At 31.5% G+C, this 20,588-nt stretch overlaps 2 protein-coding genes across 3 annotated transcripts; one reads left to right on the top strand and one right to left on the bottom strand.

Moving 5' to 3' along the window:
- Positions 1–50: 50 nt before the first annotated feature.
- On the bottom strand, positions 51–7,952 carry LOC148271084 (nonsense-mediated mRNA decay factor SMG9-like). Of its 2 annotated transcripts, XM_088241857.1 has the most exons (7): positions 7,729–7,952; positions 7,315–7,600; positions 4,698–4,838; positions 4,026–4,328; positions 3,463–3,679; positions 1,861–2,249; positions 51–480 (listed from the first exon to the last, which is right to left on the bottom strand). In XM_088241857.1, exons 1-7 carry the CDS (start codon positions 7,780–7,782, stop codon positions 281–283), a joined length of 1,590 nt encoding a protein of 529 aa, XP_088097983.1. In that variant the 5' UTR covers positions 7,783–7,952; the 3' UTR covers positions 51–280. The 2 variants fall into 2 exon arrangements, with proteins under 2 accessions (XP_088097983.1, XP_088097984.1); XM_088241858.1 differs by lacking the exon at positions 7,315–7,600.
- A 1,308-nt stretch (positions 7,953–9,260) lies between these two features.
- On the top strand, positions 9,261–17,561 carry LOC148271083 (uncharacterized). Its single transcript, XM_088241860.1, has 5 exons — positions 9,261–9,616; positions 12,758–12,906; positions 14,623–14,698; positions 15,122–15,331; positions 15,690–17,561. The coding sequence occupies exons 1-5, from the start codon at positions 9,320–9,322 to the stop codon at positions 15,789–15,791; spliced, it is 834 nt and encodes a 277-aa protein (XP_088097986.1). The 5' UTR covers positions 9,261–9,319; the 3' UTR covers positions 15,792–17,561.
- The last annotated feature ends 3,027 nt before the right edge of the window (positions 17,562–20,588 follow it).

Genomic DNA, 20,588 nt, shown 5'->3' with positions numbered 1-20,588 from the left:
TGCGAAATAATGCGAGAAATGTTATATTAATCATAAATAAAAACATAATGTACAGTTTTAATGCATTTTATTGAAATATAAAATACATTTTAATGACATTGATGTAAACAAACATGATGTAGACAATGCATTGTGCATTTGGTTTGATTGGTGCTCATTTCCATCAAGAAATAACAAATCCACAAACTTCTTTAAGCGCCGGACATGTCTGATCTATGTAGGATCAACAAGAGACTTACTGAGAAGCATTTTATGATTTGACAGATGTCTCCCTAATGGTTCACGGAAGCAATCTTCCATATTCAATAAAGAATGTACTCTTTCTAATATTATCCCAGGCCTTATTGCAGTACTGGAGCCAAGTACGTTCAGTTAGTTGTACATTAGTAATTTGGTTTCTAGTGACACCGAAAACTTGCCACCTCAGCCTTTTGGCTAATTCTTCTATTGTAGGGTGACCTCGGTAGATACCGCTAATTTCTGAAATACATTTTAAATAATTGAACTTGTACACATTTAAACATTGATACTGATAGCATTTTACAAATTAGGATGTTTTGTATGGTAAACAAAGATTAGTAACGTTTTAGACAGTTTTAAAATATTGAAGATGTCTACAAGTCACATCTGCTCGGTGAAAGTTTTTGCGATGACATCCAAAAATTTTCCAAAAAATGAAAAAGAACATTACATTATAAGAATGGTCATGAAAATGTAAAAAAAGAAGCGCATCATCTTGTAAATTATCAAAAATGTACAAACTTCCATATAAAAGCAGATGACAAGTAAAAGGTTTTTCCGTAAAAAATTGCTCAGAGACATTAGCGTCTTTACTCAATGGACAACTTGATATTCCAAAACATCATTATGTGACTTGTTTATAATCTAAATTATTAAATAAATATTTGTATACATTTATAATATAATACCTAACTACCATGCATTGGAAAAATAATTTCACTAATAGTTAGCCTAAGAAGAGCACTCGTCTAGGTAAAGGGCAATATAAAATAAATTTATGGCTATATAATATACCCAATTATGTTTTTTGCACAAGAAATATTTTCCAGAGACTACCATGCAAATAACTGTATAAAATTGAAGATAGGTTCCACTATATAAATCTCTGGAAATATTAAATGGCGGCATATGAGGTATATCCTGAAAGTATGTTCCGTTTGACAGATCAAAGAAAACACATAAATATTCAGAAAAAAAAATATTGTGAAAAATCTTTAGACCTTAAACTATCTTTTTACATAATCCCACCATTTTATAGGCGCTTGTCATAGTGCGACACAAGCTTTTATATTTCTTCTTCGTAAAAAGGTGCCTCCCTCTTCATAAAAGGGGATGCCAACTTCTTTCGTAGTCGTGCACATTATCACGACCTTCATAGAACTGCCACACCCATATTCTAACCATTGAATCATTTATCACATGTTCTCCGTACACCTCTGTGGACTGATTACATACTCACAAGCGTCGGGTTTTTCAATTTTATTTGACATTTCAAACAAAGTGTACACAACAGTCAGCTACTCATAATTGCATCAATTCCTTCTCAATAGGTCAGGGTAAGTACCACGCATGCGCTTAATTGCGATCGCAGCGCTGCGATAGCAAGAAATACAAATGGAACTTGCTATCTAGATATACCTTGTATTTACAAATGTTAATAATAATATCTTGTCTTTGTTTCATTCCACTGATTTTGAAATGCAAATTTTGCAAAAAACATACACTATAAAGTTGTTTTTCTCAATTCTCAATGTGCCATAAGTTATTTAAAAACCGTGGAAACAAGTGTATACTATCATTGTAAATAAATAAATAAAAATATACCATTGAAACTCTTACCATTGTTTTCATCAACTGAAGGCAGAAGAAATAGATTAACAGGATTTCCACATCTCTTGGAGTTTAAATTGTGAAACAACCCATCTATAGATGTAGAATCATCATTTGAATCTAGATCGTACATGTACATTCCACTTTCAATATGCATTTTTGACTTATGGAAGGCTTTCCGGTATAATTCCTGCATCATACTGATGGACGTCGGTTTAAAATCTTCAGCAGAGCATTTGTTATGGAGAAATAGTAAGTGTGGGTAGTATTCACGATGTACTTGTGAGTCTCCAGAGTCAGATAAAGAAGAAGAATTGGAACTTAGATGGTTAGATGTAGGATTTGGATTAGAAGCCGCTGGGATTGCTGGTTTTACCATTTCTGCTGACTGGATAAATCTAGAATTAAAAAATATTGTTAAAAAAAATTTAGATATCCAGCTTTAGACATTGAAGCCTTTGCTGCTCATCTAGTAGTCTGGTTCCTCGACGACCTAGGCTTAGAGTTTTTAAAGAAAGGGGACTCATCACAATAGACCTTCGCTGGCAACAGCGAGGTCATAAAGAAGGTAGAGGCAAGCCATCAAAAGAATGCCAATATGTATTTGAGAACTGCGCACAATCTGCATTTGTCGACCGGAATAGAACACTCACAAAATGTTTCTTAACATTTCAAACAGTTAATATAATTCTTCTTCTTCTTGGTTTAGATCAGTTGATCTGTTATCGGTGACAGTTACAGGGTGACTCCTGAGACGTTTAGTTCCAGCTGGGATTTCGTGAGCCACGGTATAAGAGATTCTGGAGCTGTCTATTCTATTGATGTGATCTCTCCAGAATCTTCTCCTTGTTCCGCTCCATCACAAGTTGATTTTATTTCTTTATTCCGAATTCGGTCCCTTAGGGTTTTCCCTGTGATCGCCCTTGGTACTTTCATCTTTGATATTGTGAGTTAATTTTTTGTTCTTACCGTATCTACCGTTGTCTCTAGTGGAAGCGTCATGATTGGTCTGACCGGACGATATATCTGAACCTTTTCTTTCAATCCGCATGTGTTTATTGTGCTATACAACATTTCTCAAGCAGATGTTGGCTTTATTAGTTTATTTTATATCATTAATAACAATAATTTCCTTAATAAAGGATAAATATAATTATAAAATCGATTATTAACAATTGCATGTATAATAAGTATCCTTGTTGAATTTGCCAAATAAATTAAAATGTTAAAACAGATTGACAAAGGCAAAATGTGCGCAGATCTAAAATAGTTAATGGCATTTATTATCTGGTTTACTTTTAAGTAAAAGAGCAATATTTGAGTGACATGTGAACAATGCTTATTAAATTTTGGACACTATACAGTCTTCCTTGGACTCTTCAATTGTTTTTCTTCATACAGTATGATAATCGGTGGCCTCTGTGGTGTAATGGCTAAGACACTTGACTCACAAAGGCTCCAGGTTCAATTCCCGGTGAGAACACTAAAATTAAATGTGATTTTTCTCAAGCCTGAGTGTTCTGTGGTGTAATTTAGCATTGTGATTGGGTCTCCTGGCCCGTTCTGATGTTATTTTCTTTAAATAAAGAATATATAATAATAGAATGATACCTTAGCATGTTGACATCAGTAAACCAATCTTGCACTAATATGACGACATGGCAGACTGCGAGTAGTAGAGCTGCCGCTTCTAAGCCTGCGCCACCTCCCGCGGGCCTGCCCCCTCCCGGTACCCCCGGAGGGCCCCCCGTCCTGGAGAGGCCGCAGCCTCCAGACGCAGCAGTGTCAAGGAAAATTATGCGGGAGTCGGAAACGTAAACATCAATTCCTAAAACCACAAATACATACATAAAGTATAGGTTATTCAAAATGATCAATATTGCATGGGGATAAATAAATACCCCCCTCATCCCTCAACTCACACCTTCACAAAATCAAAATACTACATGGCACAAAGACTTGACTGATTATCTCCATATGTTTTTATATACGCCTCCATTTCTCCTTTAATGATACTAAGTAGAAACTGTTAAAATTAAAAAGTAGGACGATATCTATAAATTACTGACTGTTATTTTGATAAGAAAGCTTGTGCAGCTTCGAAACTGGTTGGTAATAAAATATAAAGTAAAAAGGTTAAAAGTAAAGTTGATTTATTTTAATTCAATAAATACCTGTTGTGCACGATTCTCCTCTCTCGATCTGTTCCATATTTTGACATTTAAACACCATGGAATCATCCAAAGACATGTCAGTATCATCTTTTTTAATCGAGGATTCTATGTTGAGAGATTTCAATTCATCATCTAGAGATTTGTATCCAGAAGCTTCGACATGGCTGAAGTTATCTGACTCCCCCAAATTTGAATTATAGTTGTCATCGATGTGGGATTTCAGAATTTTTTCTCCAATATTAGATACATTATGGCTGTGGGCTAGTATGTTGAGAATTGTAGATTTTCCAACACCTTGAGAACCTACGACATTAGCAAAAACGAAAGGTAAAAAAATAAGGTTTTCGTATTTAAATTTAGTTTTTTTTCTTCAATATGCTAAATTAATGGTTTGACTGTAAAATCATTGCATGTGAAAATGGTATCAAACGCAATTTTTTTTTATTTTTATTAAAAATAAAATCTTTGGAAGCCGCAAGCTAAGGCAGACCAGATCTTGTCTTGATCTTGTACCTGAATGTACTATATGGATATGTGTTTAGAATGGATTAAATCCGTTAATAAATAAAAGTGCCTTGATGTTTATTTATTAAATGTTATCAAACCAAGAGTTTTATACTTTGTATCACGATCATTTAATATATTTTTATTGGATTTTGAGTTTTGTCGTACCTATTACTCCAACGACTAGGAATCCAGTGTTCGAATCTTGCAAATATTCAGCCACAGCTGTATTGAATTCATGATTTTCATCTATTAATTTCATGGGATGTGGCATAGGAGTAGGTTGAATAAGCAAATTCACTTCAGGAACTAAAACAATTACAAAAAAAAGATAATTATCATTCAAGGCATGTGTGGTGGTTGGAAGAAATTGGTCTTAATTCATAGGCAATGAAAAATGAGGAAATCATACAATTTTGCCATTTTAATACAATGTTTTTTAAAAATCACACAATAAAAAAACATACATTGGATAAAATTTTTTTTTTTTAAAGATAATCCTGTTAAATTAATTCTATCCTAATTTATTTTTACAGTAATAACTAAATATCACATTGTTGAGAGCTAATAAGTCAAGTGTTTTTGTCATTTTATTATTTATTTTTTATTTTTATTTTTTTTTTTATTTTTTCTTTCTGTTGACGCCCATGGGGCTTTTACATTAAACATACTATATAATAAGAAAAAGTTACACATTAAACATAATTAACATTTTATCAAATATAAAAATTAAAAAAAAAAATATTTTTTAAATTTAAAAATAAAGTTACATAGTTAACATAATACACTATTAGGACATAATAATACATACATTATATTATGTTTATAATATAAGGCATAGTAGGATTAAAATAAAATATAATTATTATTATTACATGTTCTTTTAATGACAGGAAGTTTGAAGTGAGATGGATACGATCTTTAAAATTACACAGGAGTGGACCAAAGGAAATATTGTTTGTTCGGTTAATTAAAAAAATTAATTCATCCGCCTTTTTTAATTTCTAAGATTTCCAAGTTGTCTTATTTTAATATTTTATTTTCAACATGAAGAACTTTTAATCCAGGTCATTGATGATTATGATTATTTTCTATCAGATGGTTTGCAAATTCAGAAAAATTATTATTATTTAGGCACCTTAAGTGTTTTTTTACTCTAATATTAAAGTTTCTTTTAGTTTTTGCAATGTAGATTGAATGGCAAAGTTCTGTTTGGGAAATAGGCCCAGAACCCTGGACGAGCATTTTTGACTTGATGGCTACGCTCAGGTAAAAACCATGATAAAGGCAATTGAATGGAGACAAGTCCGCCTCGTAGTGAAATGGTTGGCGCATTCACCTACCTCGTTTAGGTCCCAGGGATGTTTCCTGGGATGGTCGACATGAAATATAAGACATGAAAGATATCTCGCTGTCTTTGGAGTAGATGATCGAGATACCCTACATTCAATTTAACAATGCAGTACCCTTTGCACCATCAGGTGTGAATAAGGGTCTAATAATGAGGTTCAATGTTAATTGATTTTCTTCTACCTGATAATCTTAGGGAGACCAAAGAGTCACTAAACGTCATTGGTAAAAGTAGCGATCGAGATTTACAAACATCCTGACAGTATAAACACAGATGATACGCTGTGATTTAAATCATCCCGGTACTCAGTTATAAAGAAATCACATAAAAGTGTACACTGTGAAACGTCACAGATTTCAAATAAACAAGTTGCAACATTACATATATCGTGATCGTAGAATGACAAGTGAGTTTGATCTTAAAAAGGTTTCGTAAGGGCTTAATATTCCTAGCATTGAATTATAATATACCACGCGTAGAACCAAGTTTGTATGCATCGTACTGTGTCCAAAAGTCCCCCCTCTACCTGACATCCCGCCTGCGCGCATGTGTGAAGTGGCCCTGTAATGTTGCCAGACCATGAACAATGCACACAAATATAAGATAATTTTATGTTATGTTATATTTTACAGCAAAAAATATTTTACTGACTGGACTATTACAAAAAAGGTACTTTTATTAGGCAAACATAAAAAATCATTAAATAATAAATTACTTCAGTAAATTAATACTGTTTAAAATTACACTAAGGCTTATTAATAGAAACCCGGGTAAAAAATTAGACTACCCTGGCAATACTAACAAAATGTCTACGTACTTTTATTTAACAATCTGACAGATGGTAAAAGAAACGAATTCTTAAATAGTATTACATGTGAATTTGCTTCTTACACATAAAATGTGAACCTACCGTATTCCCTTTTAATCCCAGCAGTATTTTGACACTTGCAAACGACACAACACGGCATAATTTAATATTAATTGGCAGTTGCGTACTAAACGATGTCTACAGAATACCTAATAGCCAAAACATAAAACTACTCATTTGTGAGTAGTTTAGTCGGATTCAGTTTTTGATGTGTGTATGTGTTATGGTTTCTGGACTATTTCAATTCTATGATTCCAGGTTTGAAAAAAAATATATATGTAACTAACCCAAGTCCCAAAGGATATATTTTTGTACTTGTTGAGTTGTGACATAGAGTGAAAATACAATTTTTACCGCTCTAAAGTTGAAGAAAATCACATGTGTCGTCGTTCTACGATCGTGACGATATATCTACACAAATAACCTTAACACTGATCATGGATGTTGTAATGCGATCCGAATCGTCGGAAGAGTACGAACGACACACAGCATAATAACCCATAAAAACTCACTGTGCATTTATAAATATTAAACAAATGAAAATAATAACAGTATTAGTTCAGTACTTGGCGGTTTTTTCTTGTCTTTGTGTTCATTCTGAGCTATCTTGGTTGGGTGAATGATCTGTGTTTCTATTTCTACGTCAGTCTCGGCGGCCTTCTTAGGGCTGTGTGGCCTGGCACTTTCGGCCTCTTTGGCGGCTGAAGGCTCCCGAGCCTTGATAAGGATCACCGGTTGCGGCTGCTTCTCCTTTTCTGCCAACACACCCCTTTCCCTCTGCAGCTTGTCCCTTTCCGACTCGCGATCATTCTTTACAAGGATTACGGGCCGTCGAATTGTGGGCTCTTTTTCCTGGATGTAAATTTTATAATTTTTATAAGAATAGATAATTTTTTTTAAAATTCCAATCAGTCCAGATTGACTGAGCAATTTCTACTTGGACTGAGTATTATATATGATCGATTTACACATATATTTACCTTGGGAGATGGAAAAAACTTCTTTTTTCCTCTATTTTTGTCGTATTCAGACATTTTATTACCACTCAATTTAAAACTTCGTTATAAAAAAGAACTACATATTTATGTTAAATTAATGTGGAGTAGTTATTTGCGAAAAACATTAACCGTAAGGATAAGGAATTCTGAAACTCGATTTAAACAAACTTGAAACGTCAAAATTTTGACAATTTCCAAGTTCCAATAGTTTCTTCTTCTTTTACTTGTTTGGTGGCTACGCTGCTTCTACCACAATAATATTTTTTATTATATTATAAGTAGGTATGTAGATGGTAATAGTTTCAGGCAGTGCAGTGCTCCGTTTTTTAAACTCTGTATATATAAAAATGAATCGCCGTGTTGTGTGTCGCAAAAACTCGAAAATGGCTTGACAGATTTACGTGCGATTTTTTGTAAAATTTTCTAATTTACGTACTCGAGGTTTGCAAATAATAATATCTCCAATATATTGAGTAGAAAAAACGTAAGAAGCACACATGTGTTTTCATCGATTTTCCAGGGTTGCATTCGACTGAAATGCTCATTCCAAAAAAAATTTAGAATGTTGTTTTTTTGTAAATTATAAATGTTTCTATTTTAACGTTTACAAACATCAATTAGTTTTAATGGATACTGAATTGATTAAGTTCCTAACAATTTCTTGATTTTTGATAATGTTTAAAAACTTTTAACCGACATTCGAGACATTTTTGGAAAATGAATTCTTACCCAGAATGCACTATTGCCGGTAAGGAGCTTAAAGTTTGACATTTGCAAAAATAATTCTTTATTTGAAAAAATATTATTTCATATTTTGGAATTCAACCACAAACAAGTACCAAGGTACCTTTGTAATTAAATCCAATATTTGAATATTAAAAATGTTCAGTTTTGGAATTCAATCATAAACAAGTACTTTCATAATCATAAACATAAACAAGGAATAATCATAAACAAGGAATTCAATCATAAACAGTTTTTCAAGGCCAGATCGCCAAACTTTAGAAGAACATTCCTCACGGTAAGCTTTGAAAAAATCCTATTTTTTTTCCAAAAAGTCATAAAAAAAAAATAAAAAAAATCGTAATCTCAAAATGTACTAAATCCTTAATTTCTCAGACAAGCATTCCCTCCACAATCCATCCACAATCCCTACCCCTCTCCTACCCAGCAGCTTCCATTGTCCGCGTCTGGTGCGTATCGCTTCGTTGGTCAAATACGTTTTTATCACATTTTTTTTGTCGGAGAGGGGTACGGGTTTACGGAAGGGATTTCTGTCCAAGAAATTAAAGATTTACTCCATTTTGAGATCATATATATATTTTTTTAATTTTTGGATTTTTTTATTAAGATTTAAAAAAAAACTTACGATGAGGAATGTTCCTCTGAAGTTTCATGGTCTGGCCCTGAAAAACGTGTATATTATTTTTATCCGTAAGTAGCCGTTAAATATTTTATTTCTAAAGGCAATACTAGAATCATTTAATTTTTATTTACATGACAATACTAGTTCATATTGTCACTTATTGTCATTGTCATTGACGGTTTTGTATTTGGCATTTTTCGTGAGAATATGGCGTATTTTACTAAACATAGAATGCAAATTTTATTCCAATGTTTAATTTTGTACATTTGTTTTGTTTCGGGGAATTCTGACACTTGCGTGAAAAAAGGTCCTTGCAGGTGCGAATATGAAAACGGTACAGCTGTTGATCTTGACGACTCTAATGATAATAATGTTTACGCAACTTCCATAAGTCGGACTAACGATGTTAAAGGGTGGGACATGATATTTTACTATTTCCATCCCTGTAAAGCTTTCAAATTTCAATTCAACGATTCCGTGAAGAATGAATGCCAATCAACATCGGTGAGAATACCTACATTTTCTAAGACGCAAAACTACCCACAAATATAGCAATACTTTGTTTTGGTCTATCTTTTTTCGTGCTGAGAATAGTAAATTTATAATAGTTTTTATTTACCGTTCGAAAATATATTGTATGATAAATGCGTAAATAATAAAATGTAAAAAGTTTTTTTTTAATAGTGCCAACATTTTTAGGTATATCTCAAGGTCTCTTTACAGCAGTAATTTTATGTGATTGTTAATTAAGTTTGAATTTTCGTTTATTTTTATGCATATTTTGAAACATTATACATGTATTATAGATGTAAAGGTAAAGAAGAAAATAAATATAACTATCATCATCATTCCCTTTCCACACCTAATGGTGCATAGGGAACTGCATTGGTACACCAATTGCAGCATATCTTGATCATTTTTGTTACATAAAGGTATGATGATCAGTCTTACGCTTCAGGTACCTGTCCAGGGATTATGAAATACTCTAGAGTAAAAACATCCTTTTAAATAAATATTTCATATCAGCCATGTCGGGAATCGAACCCGAGACCTCTTGAACGGTAGGCAAAGGTGCTGACCATTACACCACGAGGTCGACTATATTACGAGACTAATTAAATATAAAGATAATGAAAATAAAATAATAGAAAAAGAAGACTTCTAAACTAACATAAATCAACACCATTGCTTACCAAATTACCATTTCTTCGGATATGGTCCAATATATTAAATATGAGGCTTAATAAGAATGTTCAGTGGTTTTTTAAACTTTTTATTTGCTAGCCAGTTTTTATGCATCATTAATAATAATTTATCGCTATGATTTTTCAAAGTTTTGCAATTTAAAATTGCACCACTCATTGAAAATCATGGCTACTTGGCAGCTGGGGTCTGGCCTACCAGGGCCTCGATTATGATGGGAAGATAAAGACGTCATACCTTCACCTTGACGGTATAGTTGAAGATAAATTCCCTCTAGCGATTATAAAGACATACTACCGACCCCCCACCTTAAAATTTTGGGTAGGTACATCGATATGAATCAAAGGGAAGCGTACGTCACGATACACATATCTAAGCTCTAAAATGACATAGCTTCAGTATGACGTCATAGTTGAAGATAAAAGTCTCCCGACCGACTACAAAGGTTTAGTACCGATACCATCAAGTTTTGAATTAAGTACATAGTTTTATACCGACGGGTCTAAAACCCCCCGATACGTTTATCTACGCATTAAAAGTGTCAAAAAAATTTGTTCCACCGAGCAATTTTTCCTTTAATTATGATTTATTAAAAATTTTAATCGTTTTGAGGTTGGAACTTTATTTCTTAAAAGCCTATTAAAAATATGAGAGAGAAATTGGTAAACTTTGAAGTCGAATTAAAGTCCGACATAACTGTCACTTTAATAAAACGAAGGCCTAGATGTGAAAATAATGTTGCTAGATTCTGTCCTATTAACAAATAAGAGTATCTAGGCGTTAGAAAATTACCACTCTAAAAAAATTATTTAGTTATTATATTTTTTCCATCTGTTTTACTATCTTTCCGAGTGTATGTATCGAGACGTTTAAGGAGCCGGCTTTGTAGTAAATCGGTAGATACATACAAATGATCGTTAAGCGTACCGTCTAGGTGATTTCCAAAAGTCAGACAAAATTCATGTTCATGTGAGCATTTTTTGTTTGAATTGGGATTTATTGGAGTTTATAATCGCTTTGAAGTGAGCGCTTTTTATTACAGAAGCTTATTTCAACTATAAATAAGAACTATTTGAAATGTTAATGACGTAAGGAACGCGGACTAATTGTTTGCTGTCATTCAATTGGCTTGTTTCGATCATATGATGTCGATATGACAAGTAGGTAGAACATACCGAGATAAGATACAAATAGTACAGAAGTTAAGTATACTGTCTCGATATATACAGATGAAGATAGCGTTCATAATCGAGGCACTGGGGCGTTAACCTCAGGGAGCGCACTTTGCAGACCCGCAGCCTTCTTTTCTCTTTCTCTTCCTAGAAAATAAGTCTCAGGGGGCGCAAAATTCAAATATTGCCAGGGGCGCTCATGACTCTAGCTACGACGCTGCTACTCGTAAACTGGAAATATATCACAACACTATAATCAATTGGTTATTGTGAGCACGTGTTCATGTGAACCTGTGACATTGCAAAATACTTTATTTTATTAAAACTATTTTTAAATGTTTTTTTTTGCGTTTTTTAGAATATCCACCGCATAAAACAGAAACACAAAACTTAATAGCGCTAATAATATGATATATTTGGCTTAGTAATAATAAAAATATTAAAAAAACCACTGAACTGCCTCATTAAAATTTTTATAAAAGTTTTTGAAATGATTTAATTATTTTTTTAAATTCAGTTAGCTCAACATTCAACGTGTTGGCTGGTTGAAAGCTAACCCTCCGGAAAAAGCCGAACCAAAAGCCATCGAGTTAGGTTAGGATAGGTTGGGTTAAGTTTAATGATAAAAAAATTATAGGTTTTTTTACTTAACTTATTAAGTTATTGACTAGTTATTATGTAAGTAAAAAAACGATTTATTTTATTATTAAACTTAACCCAACCTATCAGCGTAACCTTACTCCACATGATAAAATTAATTTCAAAATAAAATAATTATTATTGTATTCAAATTAAAGACGCCAAGCGAAGTTCAACCCTTTCGTTAAGCGTTCATTCAGCAAACGGCATAGCCATTCAGTTCAATGATAGCATTTAATGAATAGCCCAGCAGCTCAGTTGAGTGGCTGATTTAACTATTTGGCGGCAAAATATAGAGATTGTACGAAAAGTTGAAAAAAAAAAATACTTCATACTAAATGTTATTAAATATTTGTATATAACCACTTACCAATTTTTCTATGTCCATCGGTTTCGAGACACACCCGCCTCTTCATCAGGGCACTAATTAAACGAAGTAGAAAAGTCTGTAAGTGGTTATATACAAATATTTAATAACATTCAGTCAAATGTTTGACCACAAAGTTAATGCTTTAAATATCAATAATAATTACGTAATTCGGTTAGTACTGTTTATTTGAAAACTATTATTTTCTATGACTACGTTGTGTCAGGTTTTTTGTAGAGGTTGCATTATGACATTTGCTTGCAGGTTTGTTTACGGAAAATTGAAATGCACAATGTAAACAATACATATACAGCAATAGATGGTGGATATATTGACCGTGGTTCCATAAATACAGTATCTTTTGTATCTGGTGAAAGTGGAAACTCTATTGTCTATAATGTAGATTTGAACACGTAAGTAGATTGTCAATGGCACTAATGCAATTGTTTTATTTAATCAATAATATCTTTTGAGTATGTCCAAATGTTTGTAGACAAGGACTATATATTTGTTTATTTTATGTAAATGTAGTCAAGTATTCAAGAGAAGCCAAACTATTGATAGACATCAGAAGGCCTTCCATTTTAAATTAAGTTGATTTACCCATGTCAGCTGGAACGAGAAGGAATTTATTTTTACCTATTGCCATATTTATCTTTAAATTAAACACATCCAATACATACAGCGCTGCTGAGAATCAGTCTATATGACTTGTTTAGCAGTGCCGATTTAGTAAATATATAGTATATAAATATTATTGTTTGGCTTTATAAATATGTTTACACTGTACTTTTTGAAATTGTCTTTTTGATAAATCCATATCTTATAAGTCAACTTAGATTGTAAGTATAAGATTGTATATTTTTCTGTAAAAGTGTGTGTTTTAAATAAATAAATCTAATACAAAAAAGTAAAAATTAAATTACAATTACTATGGCGACAGTTTTTCTTGACGTTTGGCTTGCCAACCGCCGGCTAAATGCAATGAATAGCATGATAAATAATAAATAAATATTTTTTCAAATCGTTAGAAGAGATTACGGCATTTTGTGTCCTGTTGTCATTTATTGTCCTTATTGCCCTCACTATTCTAACCATCTAAAATACTACCCCTTGTGATAAGTTATTGAGTCTTATATCTTCACTGACGCTTCTGGATCGCGCCTGCAGGTCATATCCAGAAAAGGGGTCAATGACACATCACAAATAGGGGAACATCTTAAGAGGTTTAATTATGAACAGCTGTTGATCTCGGAATGTTTAAATCAGTGCAGGTAGCTCATAAACCCGCCCATGCTTAGCTCATTTTTCAGGATTTGTGCTCATTGCTTTTTCCTAAAATCAATGCCATCAAAAATAGAATTGAAGAATATTTTGGTTACCTGTTCTGTGGTTTCGTTCAAATAACATTCCTCCTAGAGTTGCAGAGTCCTGCTTCTAATTTTTCTTTTATAAAAAACTAAGAGGAAAGTCCGCAAAATCAGGAGCTGTCCCTTTAAGTGTAGCTTTCCAAAACTTTTCATCCACCATTTTGTTACTTTATTTACGTTTGGTGATCTGATTAGTAATTTATGGACTTGGATTGCATGTCCATTACAATAGTGCGCAATTGTATTGTTAATCCATGTATAAAAGTATTAAAAAATAAAAACCATACCTCTAATATTATGTTTCTCACATTTATTTTAAATTATTTAATACCCTTATTAATTTAATATAATTTATTGATGCTCCATCTTTTTAATTTATTTGTAACTATTATTCCTAAAATTATTGTACATAAAATATACATTAAAAACTTATAAGTACGAGACTGTTTATAAATTATTAATATTTAAGTTAAATTATCAAATTGTATAAATTATATCAGTTTTGAATTAAATCTTATTAAAATGAATGAAAATTTTAATACATTGCATTAATTTTAATCTATTTAACATTTTCAATAAAAAAAAATTGACATTATTGGTGTTCACATAAAGGTGAAAGATTTTTAGTGTTATTATTCTTTATTTTATGAATTGTGTTTATATATTAATATAACTAAAAAAACATTATTGTTAAGTGCAAAAACCTCATAAAATTAAAATAATTTCATTTGAAAAAAATATGTTCCTTTTGCCTTTCAGAGTCACAACAATTTTGTTGGTTTGCGTGAAGGGAGGCAATACCCTGGCTGTCACTGATCCAAATCCTAGTAATTTGGTATGAATATATTTACTGTATTTATTGTGTCAGGCCAGTATTTGATATTTCAATGTTTTTTTTAATGTTATCATGGCTTAAGAAATTATTGAATGTAAACAATTATTTTTTTAGTAAAGAAATATTTATTTTATTGAAATCTTCAAATACAAAGAATAAGTACTTTGGCGAACTTATTTCTAAAAGCAATATTTTCCAGCCAACCAAAAAATAGACTGGTCAAAAGAATAGTTGGTCAAAAATTTATACTAAAAAACTAAAATATATATATCAAAAGATACATATATGAAAAAAACCTAATTAATTAAAAATAACAGCTGTTTTTTAATGTGGAGAAAAGGCTCGCACACATTAACTTATGATGATGAAATATTTGTAGGCAAGTATGAAGGATGAATCTTATTTGTTGTTAATTTTTTTCAGCTGCTGACTTTGTACTCTCCGAAAGCGTGTGCATTCGGTGGCGGCGCCACGCACCATTCCCTCGGCACTACTCTGCTGATAGTCGTGTTCGTACTGGCGCTTGTATACTTGATAGCCGGATGTCTAGTGAAGCGTTTCCTGATGGGTGCTCAGGGTATTGAAATCATCCCAAATTTGAGTTTCTGGCGGGAATTGCCCAATCTTGTCAAGGTAAATTTTTAAAATCATATTCTGTTCTAACAGGACTGACCAATATAAATGAGTCTGTCTAGACAAACATTAAGGAAATATTAGTAAGATTGTAATGAAGAAATGACCAAACCTTTCTGTGTCCAGGCGAGTGTATTTGACTCGATGGCTGCTTTCGTGTAAAAATCTTGAATAAGGTGTGATCTGCACTATTTCATTGTTCCTGTACTGGCACCGGAAGTGTAAGACTGATCATGTAACATGATCGAAATACTTAAATAAAATGTACCTTGTCGTTTTCGGCAATTTATTGATTTTCTCAATTTGTGCTTTAGTATTTGTAAGCGTATTAAAAATACTGAATATTTGTTTCTTTTAGGATGGTATGGCCTTCGTATCAAATGGCTTCAAGCCTCCTGCGCAAAGTACCAACCCTGGGCCAGGTCCTAACCCCAATCCCAACAGCTATGACAGCATATAAAAACACTCGTCCGAAGAGAACTTTGTGCTGAGCTATCTGATTAAGGCTGTTTATGTAATGTAAAGATATTCCTTACATGGAAAAAGGTATACCTTTAATTGAATGACTGATTTATGATTAGGTTTTCATACACATTGATGAGTACTTCTTTTTCTTTGTAACTCGCTGTGTAAGGTTATTTTTCCAACATTTAAAACCGACACATGTATTTTTACTAATATTAAATTATTTCTCATTGTCCGTCATCCCAGAGAAATATATTTTAATTTGTTGCATAATAATTTTTTTGTTTGCACTTTGGAATTTGGTATTCATTAAATTCAACCCGCTTAGTTCATAACCACTACTTATGTATATTATTTAGTTAAGATTTTGACATTAATTTTGTATTTATGTTATGATTTTTAGTTTGTTTTGTTTACCCAAGTATATACGGTGTGTTTTTTCTGCAAATTAAAACAATCATCGCTGATCTTAGTCCATGCAGTTATGTACTTACTAAAGTTTACAAATCTATGTACTAGTTTTCAATCCACATTTTGTAATTTTTTTGGCAGTTTACAATGAAGTTCTGGCACCGCCCCTTATGTATGGGAGGGGTGTATGTAATTGGAAAAACAAGAATGAAAGTAGGCTGAATGCTGTCGAAATCCGATTTCTCAGGCGAATGTGTGGTAAATTTATGTACGATAGGTGCACAAATGTTGAGATCCGTGTACTATGTAAGTAAGAGAAGCATTATTGACAAAATCAAGCTAGGAGTGCTGCGTTGGTTTGGACATGCAGAGAGAATGGCCAGCGATAGAACGGCTAAAGGGATTAACGATGCGAATGTTGATGGATGCAGAAAACAAGGAAGACCGAGAAAAACATGTCAAAAGTTGTATTAATTGTCATTCGTGCATGAGAAGTTGAATAAGTACAGGGGAAGCGAGGTGTATGCAAATACAGCGTGATACAGCTTTCTTTCGTCTCTGCCTACTCCCACTTGGGAAAACAACGTGATGGTTTGTTTAAAAAAATAATGTACAAGCACAGGGGTTACGTAAACAAAACACGATTATATATTAACAGATTATCATAGCTGTAATCAGCCTATTAGATTTTGTTACACCAAGCGAAAGAATGTTCACATGCCAACAGGTGAGATTGGAAATACGTGAATGTACTAACCCATTTAATCCCATCCTATTTTGCAATTTTGGTGAGTAAAATAATTCTGAACACCCGCAATGTTTCTTTATCAATATGTTTATCAAATCTGCTCTTGAATATTTGTGTGTTAATTCTAAATAATATGAAGATGGTTAACTCTTAAAGTTATTTGGATCTCAAATGGATGGGCAATATTTTCTTTACATTTGAACTCGACAATACTTAAATATGATATAAACTTATCTATAATTTATCATGAGGTCATGAGGTCATTTTATAATACGGTACAAAGCTTCAAATTTAGCAAATCAAATGTAATATGTTGTCATTTCAGGTAAGATAATTGATTTTTAAATGCGTTGGTAAAATACAATAAAAAAAAACTATTTTAAGGTTTTCATTATTTGGTAAAAAATAACAATAAAATAGGAGCATGATTGTATTCAGTTGAAATAAAATAACATTTATTTAATCTATTGGTAAATTAAACAAAACATAATATTTGTATTAAAATACAATTTTTTAAAAAACATGAATACATAGTAATAATTCTCCTGAGTACGCCAAACTTATGCAATACAAGAAGTATTCTTAGTATGTCTCTAGAGCCAAAAATATGAATCTCTTTTTTTATTTTTTTTTATTAACTCGGTTAAAAAAAAAAACATAAAACCTAATGCCATTTTTTAAAGTTATTCGGATTATATCTCGATGAAAATTGAATAAACCACCAACTTTTTATCTTAAAAACATATTATGTATATCGTACAATTAAATGCTCAAATTTTTAACAGTTTGTGAAAAAAACAACGGCCAATTTGCTTTGATTTTATACTGCGTTTTCTTATTTATTTGCTGATGTTTATTTTTTTAAATATTCTTAATTTTTTCCCTGAGTAAGGCTGCGTTCACAGGCATAAATAGGATCTCATTCAAATGTTGAACTTGAGCAAAATTTAAAAACCGAGTATAAAAAATATATTGTTTATGGTCAGTTCAATCTACAATAACATGATAATAAATTGTAGTCGAAAAGTGTTCAAATAAAGATGAGTTGTATTTAAAAATCGATGCCCAATTAAAAACAATAACTACAAGACTTTGTTTATTTGATTTGGATACAACTGAAAATTATCGTTTTTATACATACCAACAGAGTAATTTTATGACACCATTTAGTATGAGAATACAATCATATAATACTTTGTCTCTGTTATATTAATTTTATTTTAAGAATAACATTTTATATTTATTTTGAATATATAAATCGGTAGTATGGTAGGAAGTGTTTTATATTTATTATAATTCACTAGTCTTTAATTACAATTCACTAGTCTGTATAATAATATTGTTTAAATGAATACCATGCAATATAATAAGTATGGAGTTGAAAAAGTATTCTTTGCTATTTTCTCATAACCAGGGCCCGTATTACAGAGATATCTTTAAGTGTCTATAAAGTAAAATCAAATTTTCTTTATGAAACTGTGCGTATTTGTATGAAAATTTTAACAAACCTTGTCAGTAACCTGTAATTCAACATGTTTCAAAAATATATACATATGAATATTCTGTATTTAATACAGAAAATTGGATTTTACGTTATAGATAGTTGAAGATAACTCTGTTAACTTCCTATTGTAGAGGCCCACATACTTCAATATCTTGATTAATTCATTATATTGGTGTTTCCTTTAATTTACTAATACAATGTAAAAACATCTGAGAATATAATATTATATTCAGCTTGAAAATCGTATTTAAAAATAATCTTTAAAAAATATCACGTTATTGCTTCCTTCAACACAATTAAAGATTGTGTCTTAATAGAACTGCAATATTTCAGAAAATATTTGCCAATGTTTTTTCGTATGGTTAACTCAAATATTTCATCCTAAAATGTCAGTATTTGTACATATTTTTTTGTTACTTTTCTCAGTTAATAGTACTAATTGTGTTACTGTTAAAAAAGTCATTTAAATATTGATCAAAAAATTAAATTGACTGTATTAATAATTACCAGTAAATCTCTTAATTTCCTATTGTAATCAGGAGTTAAAGTTTTAATCCAGACCTTACCACAATTAGATGTTTATTTATGTTAGTCTAGGTTTTGTCGACAGTCAATAAAACTATTTGTTATATGACTTTGAATTTCAAATCCATAAGTTATTTTTATATGTTAGTAACGATACTTTATATAAAGGGGTTGATATATGAAGGGTACACGGCTAAAACGGGCTCATTGAATTTTTGAGATATTAATGCCATTTTTTTCACTCGAATGATTTCAATAAAAAGGAATATTAAAAATTAACAGAATGTGGCATCCTGCCTTCAAAATTGTAGGAAATAACTTTGGCAAAAAAAACCAGTTAAGTGCGATTGTTGCAACAAGCTCATTTTTGTCAGTTCAAGAAGGGATTTTCAAAAATATATGATGTAGATGTTTTTGTTTATTTTTTGTGATTGTGTGTAAAAATACATACTAGATGAATTGAAAACCTGCTTTATTTAGTACATGAACTCAGTGTCCCACAAATAAAGTTTTTATTTTTGATTTACTCTCCTGTAAAAATAGTTATTTGTTAGTGACCACGTTCTTGTTGAGCAACCTTCATATATGATATACATAAATAAAGATGTAATTTTCATAATTTTGTTTAGTTCTGCACTGTTTTTATTAGGTGATGGTTACTTATTGGTCAGTAAATACAACACGCTGTAAAAGCAATGCTTGGCAGCCATATTTAAATCTAATCGTCAGGTTTCTGGCATAGATTGTTAACTAATATTTCATTAATTGTGAAATATTGCATTTTTTAAGGTTAAAGCTCATGCCAAATACACTATTTAAATAAAACCACAAGTAGAATATTATAAAACATTCTTTTTTGCATTCATGAAATACAAAATATTTATTTAAATTTATTTCAACAGAGAGGGAAAAAGTTTTCGAGAAGGGAATATGGAAGTCTAGGCATTTACAGGGTCTGCAAGCATTCTGCCAGCCAGTCTGCAAGCATTTGGACATAATCAAACATTGTTACAAAATATTTATATTTACTTTTTAAACGAAAAGATTATTTGATGCCAGTCATGAAGAAATCTCACTTTTCGAAAATTTGTAGCTAACAATTTGTGCCAGAAACAGCCAACGTAATATATCTACATAATATTTTAGCACTTTTAGGAAATAACTTATTTCATGTGTCCGTTTTCATTGTTGGGAGCACATTTGTTTTTAAATAAAAACATTTCTTGAATGCCATAAATCAATCAACTAATGCCAGTAAATTATTTTTCGAAGTTAAAAAAAAAACTTTAAACACGAATCATTGGGGTGGGGTGTGAAGCTGATCGACTACCAAAATTAAATTTGAAAATTTGAAAATTTTTAAATGACTATTTTAGTTTGTCAAAGTGGATATAAAATACACTGGATAGAATGATCTTGTGCCAAATGCATGTGACTATAAAACGCATTTTGTGCAGCAATTATTAATTTGTATGGTTTTGTTTTCTAAATTGTCAAATATGTATGTGAAACGTAAGCATCTATTGTTATTACAATGATAAAAAAAGTTGTTAGGTCAACTGGGGGATAAATGTACTTGGGGTGATTTATATGAATAGTGTGGA

This window comes from Micrasema longulum, unplaced genomic scaffold (genome assembly GCF_059751315.1).
Source record: "Micrasema longulum isolate JH-2025_06_02 unplaced genomic scaffold, ASM5975131v1 h1tg003121l, whole genome shotgun sequence".
NCBI classification, from domain to species: Eukaryota; Metazoa; Arthropoda; class Insecta; order Trichoptera; family Brachycentridae; genus Micrasema; species Micrasema longulum.
The sequence above is the reverse complement of the archived record's forward strand: the minus strand, read 5'-3'. Positions and strand labels throughout refer to the sequence as shown.

What these genes read in the sequence shown, in the direction of transcription:
- LOC148271084 (XM_088241857.1), bottom strand. Translation starts at nt 7,782, where the DNA reads ATGTCTGAATACGACAAAAATAGAGGAAAAAAGAAGTTTTTTCCATCT. An exon ending in AGACAAGAAAAAACCGCCAA is followed by an intron (nt 4,839 to 7,314) that starts GTACTGAACTAA and finishes TAATTGTTTTAG; the next exon opens with TTCCTGAAGTGAATTTGCTT. An exon ending in CCTAGTCGTTGGAGTAATAG is followed by an intron (nt 4,329 to 4,697) that starts GTACGACAAAAC and finishes CTAATGTCGTAG; the next exon opens with GTTCTCAAGGTGTTGGAAAA.
- LOC148271083 (XM_088241860.1), top strand. Translation starts at nt 9,320, where the DNA reads ATGGCGTATTTTACTAAACATAGAATGCAAATTTTATTCCAATGTTTA. An exon ending in TATAATGTAGATTTGAACAC is followed by an intron (nt 12,907 to 14,622) that starts GTAAGTAGATTG and finishes TTTGCCTTTCAG; the next exon opens with AGTCACAACAATTTTGTTGG. An exon ending in AATTGCCCAATCTTGTCAAG is followed by an intron (nt 15,332 to 15,689) that starts GTAAATTTTTAA and finishes TGTTTCTTTTAG; the next exon opens with GATGGTATGGCCTTCGTATC.